Genomic DNA, 13217 nt, shown 5'->3' on the forward strand with positions numbered 1-13217 from the left:
CACTAGACTGAATAAAATTTTAATTTATTCGCTCTGGATAAATTAATCATTTCAATGTCCAAAGAAAATTGATTGTAGTATTAATTTTACATAAGACAAAGTGGAAATTCATATCAAAACATAAGAGCAATTGTATCCTCTGAAAGATTTGGTGCATTTGCTTTAAGGGCCTTTCCAGGTCATCTCCAGATGTGTGTATATGCACAGACACTTTGCTTCGTTCCAGCAGAAGTGTTTTCTAAACAAGCACAGGTATTCCTAGGTCTGGGAAGACCTCTGAGCAGCAAAGATTCAAGTTAATTAGTTAAGTAATTAGCTGTTCATCACTTTAAGAAGGGACACAGCTTTACTGTCTTATCATTAAAGTGACCAGTACCTAGATCATGATGTATGTGAGAGCTAACAGTTCAAACAAATCTATATGTGGAAAGATGGAAACCTATGTTATGCATCATTTTCCCTTAAATGAAGGCTTTGGGTACAAGCATAGGATACCTTTGGCTAATTAAAGTTATTTCCATTTATCCATTGTGTTTACCCTACAGTTAATCAGAATTATATTCATGGTGCCCTCAGAGTGTTCCAGTTGCTGTTCTTGGAGGGTGAAGAACATGTGGAAGGAGAAGGATAGGAAGGCAAATGCTAGCCAACAGCCTTTCCTCATCTTCTTTATTTCTTCCCTTTATTTTGCAGGGAAAAGGGGAAATGCAAGTCACCATGTTACTTCCAAAGATCAGGGGATTGTGGCAAGGTCCTGTGGACCCTTGGCTTTGTCTAGGAATAAATCCAAGGAACTGAGAGACCCTCTCTAAGTGGCCCTTCACTTCCAGAAGTGATCCTGCAAAACAATGTTGGATTACTGCAATGCTCTCTACATGGGGCTCCCCTTGAAGGGCATCCGGAGGCTACAGTTAGTCCAGAATGCGGCTGCGCGGGTGATAGACGGAGCCCCTCGTGGCTCCCGCATGACACCCATCCTGCGCAGACTGCACTGGCTACCTGTGGCCTTCCGGGTGCGCTTCAAGGTTCTGGTGACCACCTTTAAAGCGCTCCATGGCATTGGGCCGGGTTATTTACGGGACCGCCTACTGCTACCGAATACCTCTCACCGACCCGTGCGCTCTCATAGAGAGGGTCTCCTCAGGGTGCCGTCAGTGAGGCAATGTCGTCTGGCGACGCCCAGGGGAAGGGCCTTCTCTGTGGGGGCTCCCACCCTCTGGAACGAACTACCCCCCGGACTTCGTCAGCTTTCGGACCTCCGGACCTTCCGCCGCGGGCTTAAAACATACCTATTTAATTGTGCAGGACTGAGCTAGATTTTAAATTTATGGGTTTTAATTGGGTTCTGTTTTTATATTTTAATAACGGGCTTTAGAATAAGTTTTTTAATTGTTTTTATATTGTATTTGTGTTATGTATTTTTAAGTGCCTGTAAACCGCCCTGAGTCCTTCGGGAGATAGGGCGGTATATAAATATGATTAATAAATAAATAAATAAATAAATGTATCCTGCATTTTCTTGAAACAAGTTGAGAAAGTTTGTGAAGTCTTCTGGAAGCCCTATAGCATTGTGGAGATAGGGGCTATAGCACTTGTTCCAGACTAGCATAGTCTTGCGTGTGGAAAAGGTTATATCAGCCCCATAAAAAGATTTAGAAACATTCTACACCAGAACCATGCAAGGATATTTGCCTGTTGCATGAAAGGACAAAATGGTTCTCTAATATATCTCTTAATTGTGCATTACATTGACTCATCCTTTCTAGTCAGGCAGGGGAGATATCTTGCAGATCATTTTTTCCATCACTAAAAAAAAATTTAATTGATGGAATCCAAGAAGAGAACTTGCTCTGTTGTTGCCCCTACGGTTTAGTATGTTTCACCCCCAAAGATGAGGCAGCCCTATCTCTCTTATGGCCTTCTGAAAGAATGTCTAGGCCAGACTGCCAATTCAATGGGGGATGGAGGCAAGAATGATGGCAAGTCTGGCGGAAATTGGTGGTTTCAGGGCAGCCCCTCTATCTCTCTTAACTTAGTAACATATTCATTTTAATTTGTTATTAGTTAACCTTTTACCTTTGTTTTAATTGTGCTTTTTACTACTATATTTCTTAATTGTACACCACTCAGAATCACTTAAGTGAAATAGGCAGTGAAGAAATTAGTTGATGGATGGACAGACAAACAGGCAACATCCTTCTTTCCATCTGATTTATAAAATGCAGTGTAGGTTCTGTTCAGACACAATTTTGTTCTCTCGCAATGCTTGCAGTCCTCAGTGTTTGCCTCTGCCAGTCAGCCCCTTGCTCTGCTAGTAGTGACAAAGCCTCTCTGCTAAATTACAGGAGCAGGTGATGTCCCCCAGATGTGAAGGGGCTGCACCGACTTCAGGTAGCTGGGAATTCTGGGAGGTGCAGATCCAATACATTTGGAAGATACTAGATTGGGGGAAACTGCAAAATCTGAGGGATCTGAGCCTGTGAAGCATAAGGGATTTTAGATAAATTTATGCTTCCTCACAGTCTTCAGTAATAAAAGAAAACAGGCATTTGACTTGTAACTAAATGTATCATAACTCACAATCACTGAAGGAAAATTTCTTATGGTCAAAATAGAGGTAATGTTAAATTTTGGCTAGGTTGTATTCAGTGCATGTATTTGTTGCTTGTACTTCTTGTGTATTAAGGCTATTAAGAAAATCAAAAGAAAGATATTGTTCTTTATTTGTTGTTGTTGTTAGTTGCGAAGTCATGTCCGACCCATCGCGACCCCATGGACAACGTTCCTCCAGGCCTTCCTGTCCTCTACCATCCTCTGGAGTCCATTTAAACTCATGCCTACTGCTTCAGTGACTCCATCCATTGTTCTTTATAGAAAGGCTTTATCTGCCTCAGGTTGGGAAGAAAAAATTGTGTTGAAATAACTATCCACACCCTATCTACATAGCTCTGCTCCCTCCATAAATGGGGAGAATGCTTTTAAAGAGGCATGGATGTTGTCTATTTTGAAATTTCTATCATCATCTTAGCTTGGAGAGATGTAGGATTTATATTTTCAAATAACACAAATAATTTTTGGTAGTGTTAATTTACTAGAAATGCAATTGAAACACCAAGTAAAAAACTGTTTAAAATCTGACAGCTTTTTTTTTTCTCAGCATCTATAATATCACACAATCTTTACATGAATTTCAATCCACGGATTGAAAAAAACTTAAATTTTAAGGATCTGAAATAACTTTTTCTGCCCCCCTCCTTTCAAGCACTTCACTATGGAACCCAATTGTGGTCAGTAAAGATAACTGCTAGCATTTAATTTATAGATTACATTATTACAGGTAGTCCTCAATTTACAACCACAATTGAGCACAAAATTTGTGTTGTTAAGTGAGACATTTGTTCAGTGAGTTTTGCCCTATTCTACAATCTTTCTTCCCACAGTTATTAAATGAAATACTGCAGTTGTTAAGTTAATAATCCAGTTGTTAAGTGAATGGCTTCCCCATTGACTTTGCTTGTCAGCAAAAGGTGATCACATGATCCTGAGATACTGCAACCGTCATAAATATGAATCAGTTCCTAGCGTCTGAATTTTGGTCATGTAACCACGTGGATTCAATAGTTTTAAGTGTGAAAACTGATCATAAGTCACTTCAGTGCCATTGTAATTTTGAATGGTCACCAAATGAACCATTGTAAATTGAGGATTTCTTGTACAGTTGTCAGTTTCTGCATCTGAAAATCATGATCCATTTATACCGTAATAGTCATATACCGTATATACTCGAGTATAAGCCGAGTTTTTCAGCACGTTTTTTGTGCTGAAAAACGCCCCCTCGGCTTATACTCGAGTCTACCCTTGCAGAGCCGACCCAGGGAGAGGGTTTTTTGCCCTCGGGAACAGCTGGGCCGGCAGGACGAGCCCAAATGCTGCCGGCATGCTTTGCCAGCTCGGCCGGCTCGTTTTGGGGCGGCGGCTGGCCTCCGGTGTTTTCTTCCGCCGCTTTTTGATGGCGGCGGCGGCGGTGGTCGGCGGGGGGGGCGGAGGGGGCGTTCGACATTTTCGCCCCCCTCTCACTCGTCCTCCTCTTGCCCGCGGTGGGGGCGGAGGGGGCATTTGTCACGAATACATCCCAATAAAATGCAAAGGTTTCAAAGCATGTTTTGGAAAAGCAGCGAGGGATGGGGGGAGAATGCTGCCTTGAATGTGAAAGAAACGTGGAAAACTCCAACTACAGTATAAAAAAAAAACATTTGCACTCAGTACTTTTTATTTTATTTTATTTTTTGCCAAGTTTTCCCCAGGGTTTTTCCCCTATGGAAATTGGGGAGGTGGGGAGAAAGAGGTGAAAAGAAAAGCCTCTTGGAAAGCGGAGAAATCACGGCAAGAACAAACGATTTCTCCCCCGCCCCTCCCGGCGCCGTCCTTCTCTCCCGCCAGTCACACGGTTCAGTTTTTTCAGGCTAACTATACTGCGTTTCACTCCCGAGTGAACATTGTAACCCGAGACTTGCTCGTAAACAGTGAGCAAAATTACGGTAATCTCCTCTGCCAAATCTATTCCCAAACCCTCCCCCAACACCTCCGCTCCGCAAAGGCAAGAAATGAGCGCCGAATCCGAGAGGGGCAGGAGGAGGAGGAGGAGGAGAGATGGGGCATTGCAAGCTAGGGTGGGAAGAAGGAGGAGGAAGAAGAAGGAGGCAAAAGAAACCGACCCTCGCAGATCAGCAAATTAGCTTTCCTTCTCCAAACCAATTTTTTAAAAACCCGTTCTACCCAGAGCAAATGGCAAATAAGCAGCCCGTTTTGAGTCTGATTATTGTTTCATGGTGGTTGCCCTCTCTGATCTCCTTGTACATGACAAGGCACCTCTAACCCAGCGCTTTGTGTTTGTTATTGGTAATTCTCCTCTCCTTCTTCCATTGGAGTCCTCTCCCTTCCTTTCCGAACGGGCGGGCGATTTACCTTCTCTGCCTCTTTTATTTTCCTGGAGGTGGAGGTGTATTCCTAAGGATGCCTTCAGTGCTGGGGAAGGAGCCGATCCATGGAGGGAGGCGGCGCTGCCGAGAAGCCGCTGCTTACAGAGGCGAAAGAGCCAGGAGACCTTGGCATAGGTGGGCGGCTGGTGTAAGGCAGGGCAGAACCTTGACCCGCAAGGATCCCGGAGGTGGGGGACGAAAAGAGGCAGAGAAGGAGGAGGAGGAAGGAAAAGAAAGAAAGAAAGGGGAGTGAAAATAAGAGCAGTCCGAGCAATAAATAAATATTGCTGGGCTGCTTTCCAAAAATCCTCAGCACGGAACTAAAAGTTGCAAGTGTTTTGTGAGTTCAAACAGTCCCTTCCAGACTAACACGTTTCATTAAAAGATACAAAGTTTGGTAAACTGAAGCTCGCTCTGTCCAATGCAAAAAAATCATCATCATCATATAATAATAATAATAATAATGATAATAATAATAATAATAATAATGATGATGATGATGATAATGATAATAATGATAATGATAATGATAATAATAATAATGATGATGATGATGATGATAATGATAATAATGATAATGATGATAATAATAATAATGATGATGATGATGATGATAATGATAATGATAATAATGATAATGATAATAATAATAATAATAATAATAATGATGATGATGATGATGATGATGATGATAATAATGATAATGATAATAATAATAATGATGATGATGATGATAATGATAATAATGATAATGATAATAATAATGATGATGATGATGATGATGATGATAATAATGATAATGATAATAATAATGATGATGATGATGATAATGATAATAATGATAATGATAATAATAATAATGATGATGATGATGATAATGATAATAATGATAATAATAATAATAATAATAATAATGATGATGATGATGATAATGATAATAATGATAATGATAATAATAATAATAATGATGATGATGATGATGATGATAATGATGATAATGATAATAATAATAATAATAATAATAATATTCAGCCGTGCTTCGCTTTGATGGCAGCCTGACGTAAAATGGGGGGCAGGGGGATACATACACGGTTAGGGAAAAATAACAAAACAACGTTTTGGGCTCAATTGCAGTCTTAAATTGAGGACTACCGGTACTTGCAATTTGAACCTTATTGGACACTTCATTCCTGGAGGGTTTTTAAAGAACAGACTGGACAATCCTTTGTCTGAAACAGTATAGGATCTCTTGCTTGAGGAGTGGGGACTGGACTAGAAGATCACTGTTAGTTTGGGATATGTTCAGAGCCCACACATCTGATGACATAAAAAAATTGGCAAAGTCATCTCAAGTCACTTTGGCCGTTATTCCAGGTGGGCTTACATCTGTATTGCAGCCCCTAGATGTCAGTTTAAATAAACCTTTCAAGGACCGTGTGCGAAGGATGTGGCATGAATGGATGACATCTGGTCAAGCTCGTCTGACAAAAGTTGGAAATCTGAGAAAGCCAGACATAGAACTAATAGCACAGTGGGTTCGTGATGCATGGGAAGATATTCCAGAGGACATGGTGCAACGTGCCTTCAAGAAATGTGGCATTAGTAATGCTATGGATGGCAGTGAAGACAGCGCATTGTATGAGAGTGACAGCAGTGATGATGACGACTGTGAACTCAGTGATGACGACAACGATATGCGGATAACATCACAGAAGCTGAAGTAGCTGAAGCTCTGTTTGGACAAACAGATGATGAGGAGGAGAACTCCAGTTTTGAGGGATTTTAGCTCTCGTTAGCTTGGTTGCTGTTACTTTTAAAGATACTGTATTTTTGATACCATATTCTTTTTGGGGACCCCCTTTTGCACTTTTATTGTTTTTCGTTCAAATAAATATTCATGTTATTTTACTTGGCTCTATCTTTATTTTTTACATTGACCAGTAGCTGCCTCATTTCCCACCCTCGGCTTATACTCGAGTCAATAGTTTTTCCCAGTTTTTGTGGTAAAATTAGGTACCTCGGCTTATATTCGGATCGGCTTATACTCGAGTATATACGGTAGCTTTGTTTCTGTTCTCTTCTATTTTCTATCCCATTTTACAAATTTCTTTAAATGTTTTACAGGGACGTGGTTAAAAAGTAATTTAGGCACTATTGAGCAAGAAGGAAATGGGTTGACCTGGACCTACATTGCCTCCCAGCTGGGATATTGGGTTGCAGCCATGTCACCCACAAATCCAGGTAAGACTGATTTTTTTTATTTGCCCCTGTGTGTGTGTGTGTGTGTGTGTGTGTGTGTGTGTGTGTGTGTGTGTGTGTGTGTGTGAGAGAGAGAGAGAGAGAGAGAGAGAGAGAGAGAGAGAGAGAGAGAGAGACCTTTAGACTATTAGTCTCGTTCCAAATATAAGGGAATTGCTTAAATTGGAAAAAAGAAATCCTACACCATGTTTATAAGAGCGCTATTATTGGCAGTTTCTTTCTCCTTTTGCAACTCTGCAAGACATAGCCAGCTATGTCAGAAAATACTTTTTGCTAGAGCTTTTCAGGAGGTGAGAAGGGTGGTGAAAAGGGAAGGATTCATTTTAAAACTTGACATTAGTCCACACACAGTAAGTTTTATATTATGCAGTACTATATTTAAATAATGTATGCATTTCAGAATAACATTTTATTGATATATCCAGGAATTCTGAAAGCTGACTTTAAAGTTTGTTAAAGTTTTCCAAGTATTTCAATAGATTTTTTTTTACAAAAAAAGAGTTTTAGCCTTAAAGAGGCTAAATACGCTGTAGCCATTTAGGTCACTAATGGCTGCATTTTGGATGTCTGTAAAGCTGCTGGGACAACTTCCAAACAGTTGTAGGATAAACCCCAAATTAGATCATTGTTACAATATGTAGAATGTGGTGATTTCATAAAAACATAGCACATGCAGGATTTATACCTTTCCCTGTCATAAATAAAATGAGTTCCCCCTTAACTGCAAGAATTGTACAACACAAAATAATTATCAGCTCTGATATTTGATCAACTGTAGTCTTGATTTACACATAGACTGAATGAGCTAGGAATAAAGAAAAATTTGTAAAGTGGGAAATGGATTGTATCCCAGGTCAGACCTCCAATGATAGACCCAGATTACAGTTTTAATGACTCTACTCAAGTAAAAAATAAATCCTAGTTAGAACATGACTCAAATGAACGAACCTATCATTTCCTTAATGTGCTAATTAGTGCCTCAAGGAATAGTGCAAGTTGGTGCAGTTTCTGATAGTTGGAGCCGGAGGAAATTCACCAGACATGCTAAGTGAGATTCCAGATAAACAGTCCACACAGAAGGATTACCAAGCCCATTTGCTTACTATTGCCCCATTGCATCATTCATTTTGTAGGCACATCATCTGCAAGTAGATGCTACTGCTCCAGGTTACAATCCAGATAATAGCACAGGTCCATTGTTGTGGTTAGTTCCTCTAACAAAAGAACATGTATCACTGCACTATTTAGTCACAGTGTCCTTAGTACAAGCCTGTTCTGGGATATTCTGAATAATTCAAGTCAGCGGTATCCCTCAGCACTGGGTAATCAGGGCTGCTGCCTGATCCCATCAGAGAATACTGCTAGAAAGAGGATCAGGGTACATCAGATGATACTCTGCTGCAAGGAGTTGTTGTCAAAGTAAGAGCTAGCCTGCAACTAAATATACCCTAAAATGGGTTAGAAAGCTTTGACTTGCCTGTCCTCAGAATTTTTAATTTTTTCCCCATCTTGTAGGTCTCATTGTAGCGAAGGACTTCACTACTTACCACACAGTGTTCCTTTTGGCAATTCTTGGAGGAATAGCTCTTATACTACTTGTCCTGCTGTGCCTCCTTTTATACTATTGCAGGTAAAATGTCTCATTTTTATATTTAATCATATTTGTAGAGTGGCCCAGTGAGGAACACTTTCATTTTTGTGTAAGTACAGCATTTTAGCAAGCCTCCCATGGATTCATAATTTCCATAATACAACCAGTATTTTTGAATTCTTCCTACTAGTGTAAACAGGCTACTTGGAGATTGTATATTAGCTGCCCACAAACTTGTGCCATCAAGATATATTGGATTACTTATCTAACACATCAGCATGGCACCAGATTGAGGAAAATTCTTTACATAGGCCTAAATTTATCATATTCAGTACTTTCAGAATTGATGGTTTTATACTAAGTGCCCTTTGAGAAATGGAGTAATATTACAAATGTTGGCATTTGAGCTGAGATAGATTTTTACATTAAGATTTCTCTGAAAACAGAAGATAACAAAAATAGGATGGGGGATGCAGATCGTGTTAATTTTTCTATTTGCTTGTGGAACAACCTGCATTATAAAGTAATCTAATTTCAAACTTGGAGCTACCAATAATGAAACTGGCACTTTTAAAACTGAGGAAAAGAGCATTTCTCTCATTCCAACACAATACACCTAATCTATAAGACGTTTGCTGAAACAGAAGAACTAAACCAACAATAGTAACATTATTTCTTTCTTAAGTCCTATTAAATGTATTATCTGCTAAAAATAATGTTAATAGAAAAAATTATAAAGTTGTGTTTCTTCTGTTATAGCTGCTTCTATTGTATTGTTGTTGTTGTTTCATTGGTTTTACTGGTGTTTATTACAAAGACACAACACAAGACAAACATACATAACATAAATACATAATCTATGTTTTCTTTTTACATGACTGTTTCATTCCTTCGGCTTTCTGCTTTAAACATTCCCTTTTTCTCTTCTTTTTTACTATCTTTGACTTTATCATCCCTTTACATCTAGTATTGTTTTTATTATAGTATTTCTTTTTTCTTTTCATAATGAGTTTCAGCATTTATCTGTACAATTGAGATATCTAATGCAATAACCAAGGTTTTTGAAGTAAACAGCCCCCCAAAATAAGGAGGTGTTGGTATGCTTGAAAAACAGTATTGAAAAAGCAAATAAACAGAAAGGGTCTTTAAAAAAGAATTTCTATTGAGAATCAAGCTGCAGAACATTTAGTTTAGATTGCAAAATAATATCAGGAGGTGTTAATTTGCTTGAGCCTCTTGCTTTCTTTACCTCAACACTCTCCACTTACAATGGACCACAATTCTCATAACTTCTGCCCACCCATTTTCATCAGCTAGGTTTATGATAATTGGAAGAGAGAATAGGTGTTTGAATACCTACTCACTAGATCATTCTTTTGCTGCAAGTCCCTTTAAAATGAATTGTTTTTCTATTCCCTTTTTAACATTAGGAGAAAGTGTTTGAAGCCCCGTCAACATCATAAGAAACTACAGTTATCCTCAACACTCAGTGGTGCTAAGAAGGATCAATCAACTTCCATGTCCCATCTCAATTTAGTATTTTCCCGACGTGAATCAGAATTTCCTGGTGGGCTCTCCATTACTGGCAACAGGCACCCAGAATCCTCTGGCCACAAGGAACTGATAGTGGCTGTTCACTTGGACAAAGGATGTTCTGGGGAAGTAGATATGCATACCCCTATGCTGCAACATACTTATAGCACTTCACAGGAATTTAGCTCCAGAGAAGAATCACTTTCCCATAAGGAAAATGACCGTAGCCGCATGTCTCTAGAAAATATGGCTTCTAATGACAGTTTGAAAAAAGACTATCTTCAATCATTGGATTCTTTTTCTATAAATCAGAGAAAGTCTCTGGAAATTACAGAAGGGTATGGTTCTCCTGATAAGGGGGACCATAGACACAGTTACAATGCAATGTTATTAAGCCGGCCTTTATTTGAGAAGCAAGAGCAAACATCCATGAATCATATTTCTACAGGGAGTAAATATAATCTTCAGGAACAAGTATACCCTATCCCTTCAACTCCTGAAACGGAGCTTCTAGACTGCAGGTCCTCTGAATGTATGATGTCTCGCTCCGTTGACCATCTTGAAAGACCCACTTCTTTTCCTCGACCAGGTCATCTGGTCTGTTGTAATTCTCTTGATCAGGTTAATGATAGTGTTTACAGAAAAGTATTGCCCACATTAGTCATTCCTGGTCATTATATGAAACTTCCAGGAGAACATCCTTATATTAGCCAGCCTCTCTCTACTGATCAACCAGTAGATATAGAAAGGCTCCAGGTTGAACTATCCAGCCCTCATTCACAGCTTTACCCACATTCTCAGCAACAGTTGCAGCCACAACAGCTAGCTGCTCAAGCAGTATCCCAGCAACATTTGCAAGAAGTTGGTGCCGGTGACTGGAAACCACAGAATGTTGCAATGTCTGAATCAGTATCCATTCCAGCATCCCTCAATGATGCCTCCCTGGCACAAATGAATAGTGAAGTTCAGCTTCTTACTGAGAAAGCTCTAATGGAGCTAGGTGGAGGAAAGCCTTTACCTCATCCTCGTGCATGGTTTGTTTCTTTGGATGGGCGTTCCAATGCTCATGTTAGACATTCCTACATTGATCTTCAAAGAGCTGGAAGGAATGGAAGCAATGATGTCAGCCTGGATTCTGGGGTTGACATGAATGAGCCAAAATCTGCCCGAAAGGGAAGGGCAGATCACTTACAACAAACCCACCAGCAAGTGCAAATACATCCACAGAAAGAGCAGAAAATTCCAGAGAGTAGCACTTATACCCAGCTTGTTTATTTGGATGAAGTGGACCAAAGTGGCAGTGAATGTGGAACTGCAGTTTGTAGTCCTGAAGATAATACTCCCAGATGTGTGTTGGAGGGAGGGAGCAGAAGAACAGGTGGCCAATTGCCCAGCCTGCAGGAAGAAACAATAAAAAGAACAGTAGAAAGTTCACCAGAGCCTTTAATAAGTCCAGAACATAAAATAACTGAACACAGTGAAGCTGATGACGATGATGATAATGATGATGATGATGATGACGACGATGATGATGATGATGATCAAGGGGAAGACAAAAAGAGTCCTTGGCAAAAGCGAGAGGAAAGACCACTCATGGCGTTCAACTTGAAGTAACCTCTGTTAGATTTTATCTTTTCCCCCAGGAGAATATATAATTGCCAAATATTTTTGTTTGTTTATTCTTACAGAAGAAAAAAGATGAAGTAATCTTTGTGGTGGATTACAACTGAAAAGGTTCACTCAAGATAATTTTTGTGCAAACTCACCTAATTATTTTGCAAAGTCTGTATGAAACTGTGACTTTGAATTCCATTTACTTGATACTGGCCATCAAGAACATTGGGATATTTTGACGTGTGGTATGGCAGATTATAACCTCAGATTTTCCTGAAAACGGATCTATGTGAAACTTTATTATTATTATTATTTCTTAATTCAAATGTATCATAATGATGCTACTGAAAGGGTATCTTTAAGTAGAGTTAACACTTGACATCTACAGATATGCATTATTTCAAAGGAAGGCTATGCACTGCTGCTTTTTAATAATCTTGTTTTTGCTTTAACATACTTATTTACAAGGTAGCTTCAAAATATTGTCTATCTTTAGTCTGCCTAGCCTCTGAGTTTTTGACATGAAACTTGACAAGCTTTTCTTGGTATCTGAAGAGCCTTTTTGTGAAACCAAACTGATTTTTTAAAGTCAGCTTTGATTCCTCCAGTCCCCATTCTAAGTGCCTTTTTTACAGGAACAATGAACAGTCTCTTCTTTTGCTAGCGACTTGAATAATCAGATTTTTTAACAGAAAAAAATTCTGAAACTGTATCTGTTCTTTAATTTGCATGCTATCAAATGTCTCTGATGAATGACTTTATTTCAAAACAGTGTATTCGCTAGTTTTGGTGTGTACTGTGGATTCTGTTTAGCAAGGGTAGACTATAGGACATTTTTGAAAACCCCCAAAGTAGCCAAAATAGTTTCACTGATTGTATATATGATGTATATAGTTTCAAGTAACATGGATTTTGGACCAAGCAAGTGGACTGAATGTGTTCTAAAAATGTCAAGCAGAGTTGTTATAAACTATCCAAAAGTGCCAGATCAATTTCTGTGCTTTCTCTTTATAAAACTGCTTGGTTATCCAAAAATTATAATTCAAAAATAAAGTTTTTGAAAACTCAGGACTCTTTAAAATTCCTCTTTCACGTCACAACATATTATTTGAGAGATGACAAAGTAAACGTGCAGTACGTTATATTTAATTTGGTGATGTCCTATGAATATTATGAATTATTAGATAAATTTATAGAATTAATTAATATTCATACAAAGCAAGGCAGGACACTTGCTTATC

General features: G+C 39.0%; 1 protein-coding gene across 2 annotated transcripts in view; it reads left to right on the forward strand.

Moving 5' to 3' along the window:
• FAM171A1 (family with sequence similarity 171 member A1) overlaps positions 1-13004 on the forward strand; it is a 116625-nt gene extending 103621 nt beyond the window's left edge. For both annotated transcript variants that reach the window (XM_058179913.1, XM_058179914.1), the window contains 3 exons: positions 7104-7220; positions 8754-8868; positions 10260-13004. In XM_058179913.1, coding sequence (XP_058035896.1) covers positions 7104-7220; positions 8754-8868; positions 10260-11976 — 1949 coding nt within the window. In that variant the 3' untranslated portion in view covers positions 11977-13004. The remainder of the gene's footprint in view (positions 1-7103; positions 7221-8753; positions 8869-10259) is intronic.
• The last annotated feature ends 213 nt before the right edge of the window (positions 13005-13217 follow it).

Source organism: Ahaetulla prasina, chromosome 4, assembly GCF_028640845.1.
Source record: "Ahaetulla prasina isolate Xishuangbanna chromosome 4, ASM2864084v1, whole genome shotgun sequence".
Taxonomy (NCBI): domain Eukaryota; kingdom Metazoa; phylum Chordata; class Lepidosauria; order Squamata; family Colubridae; genus Ahaetulla; species Ahaetulla prasina.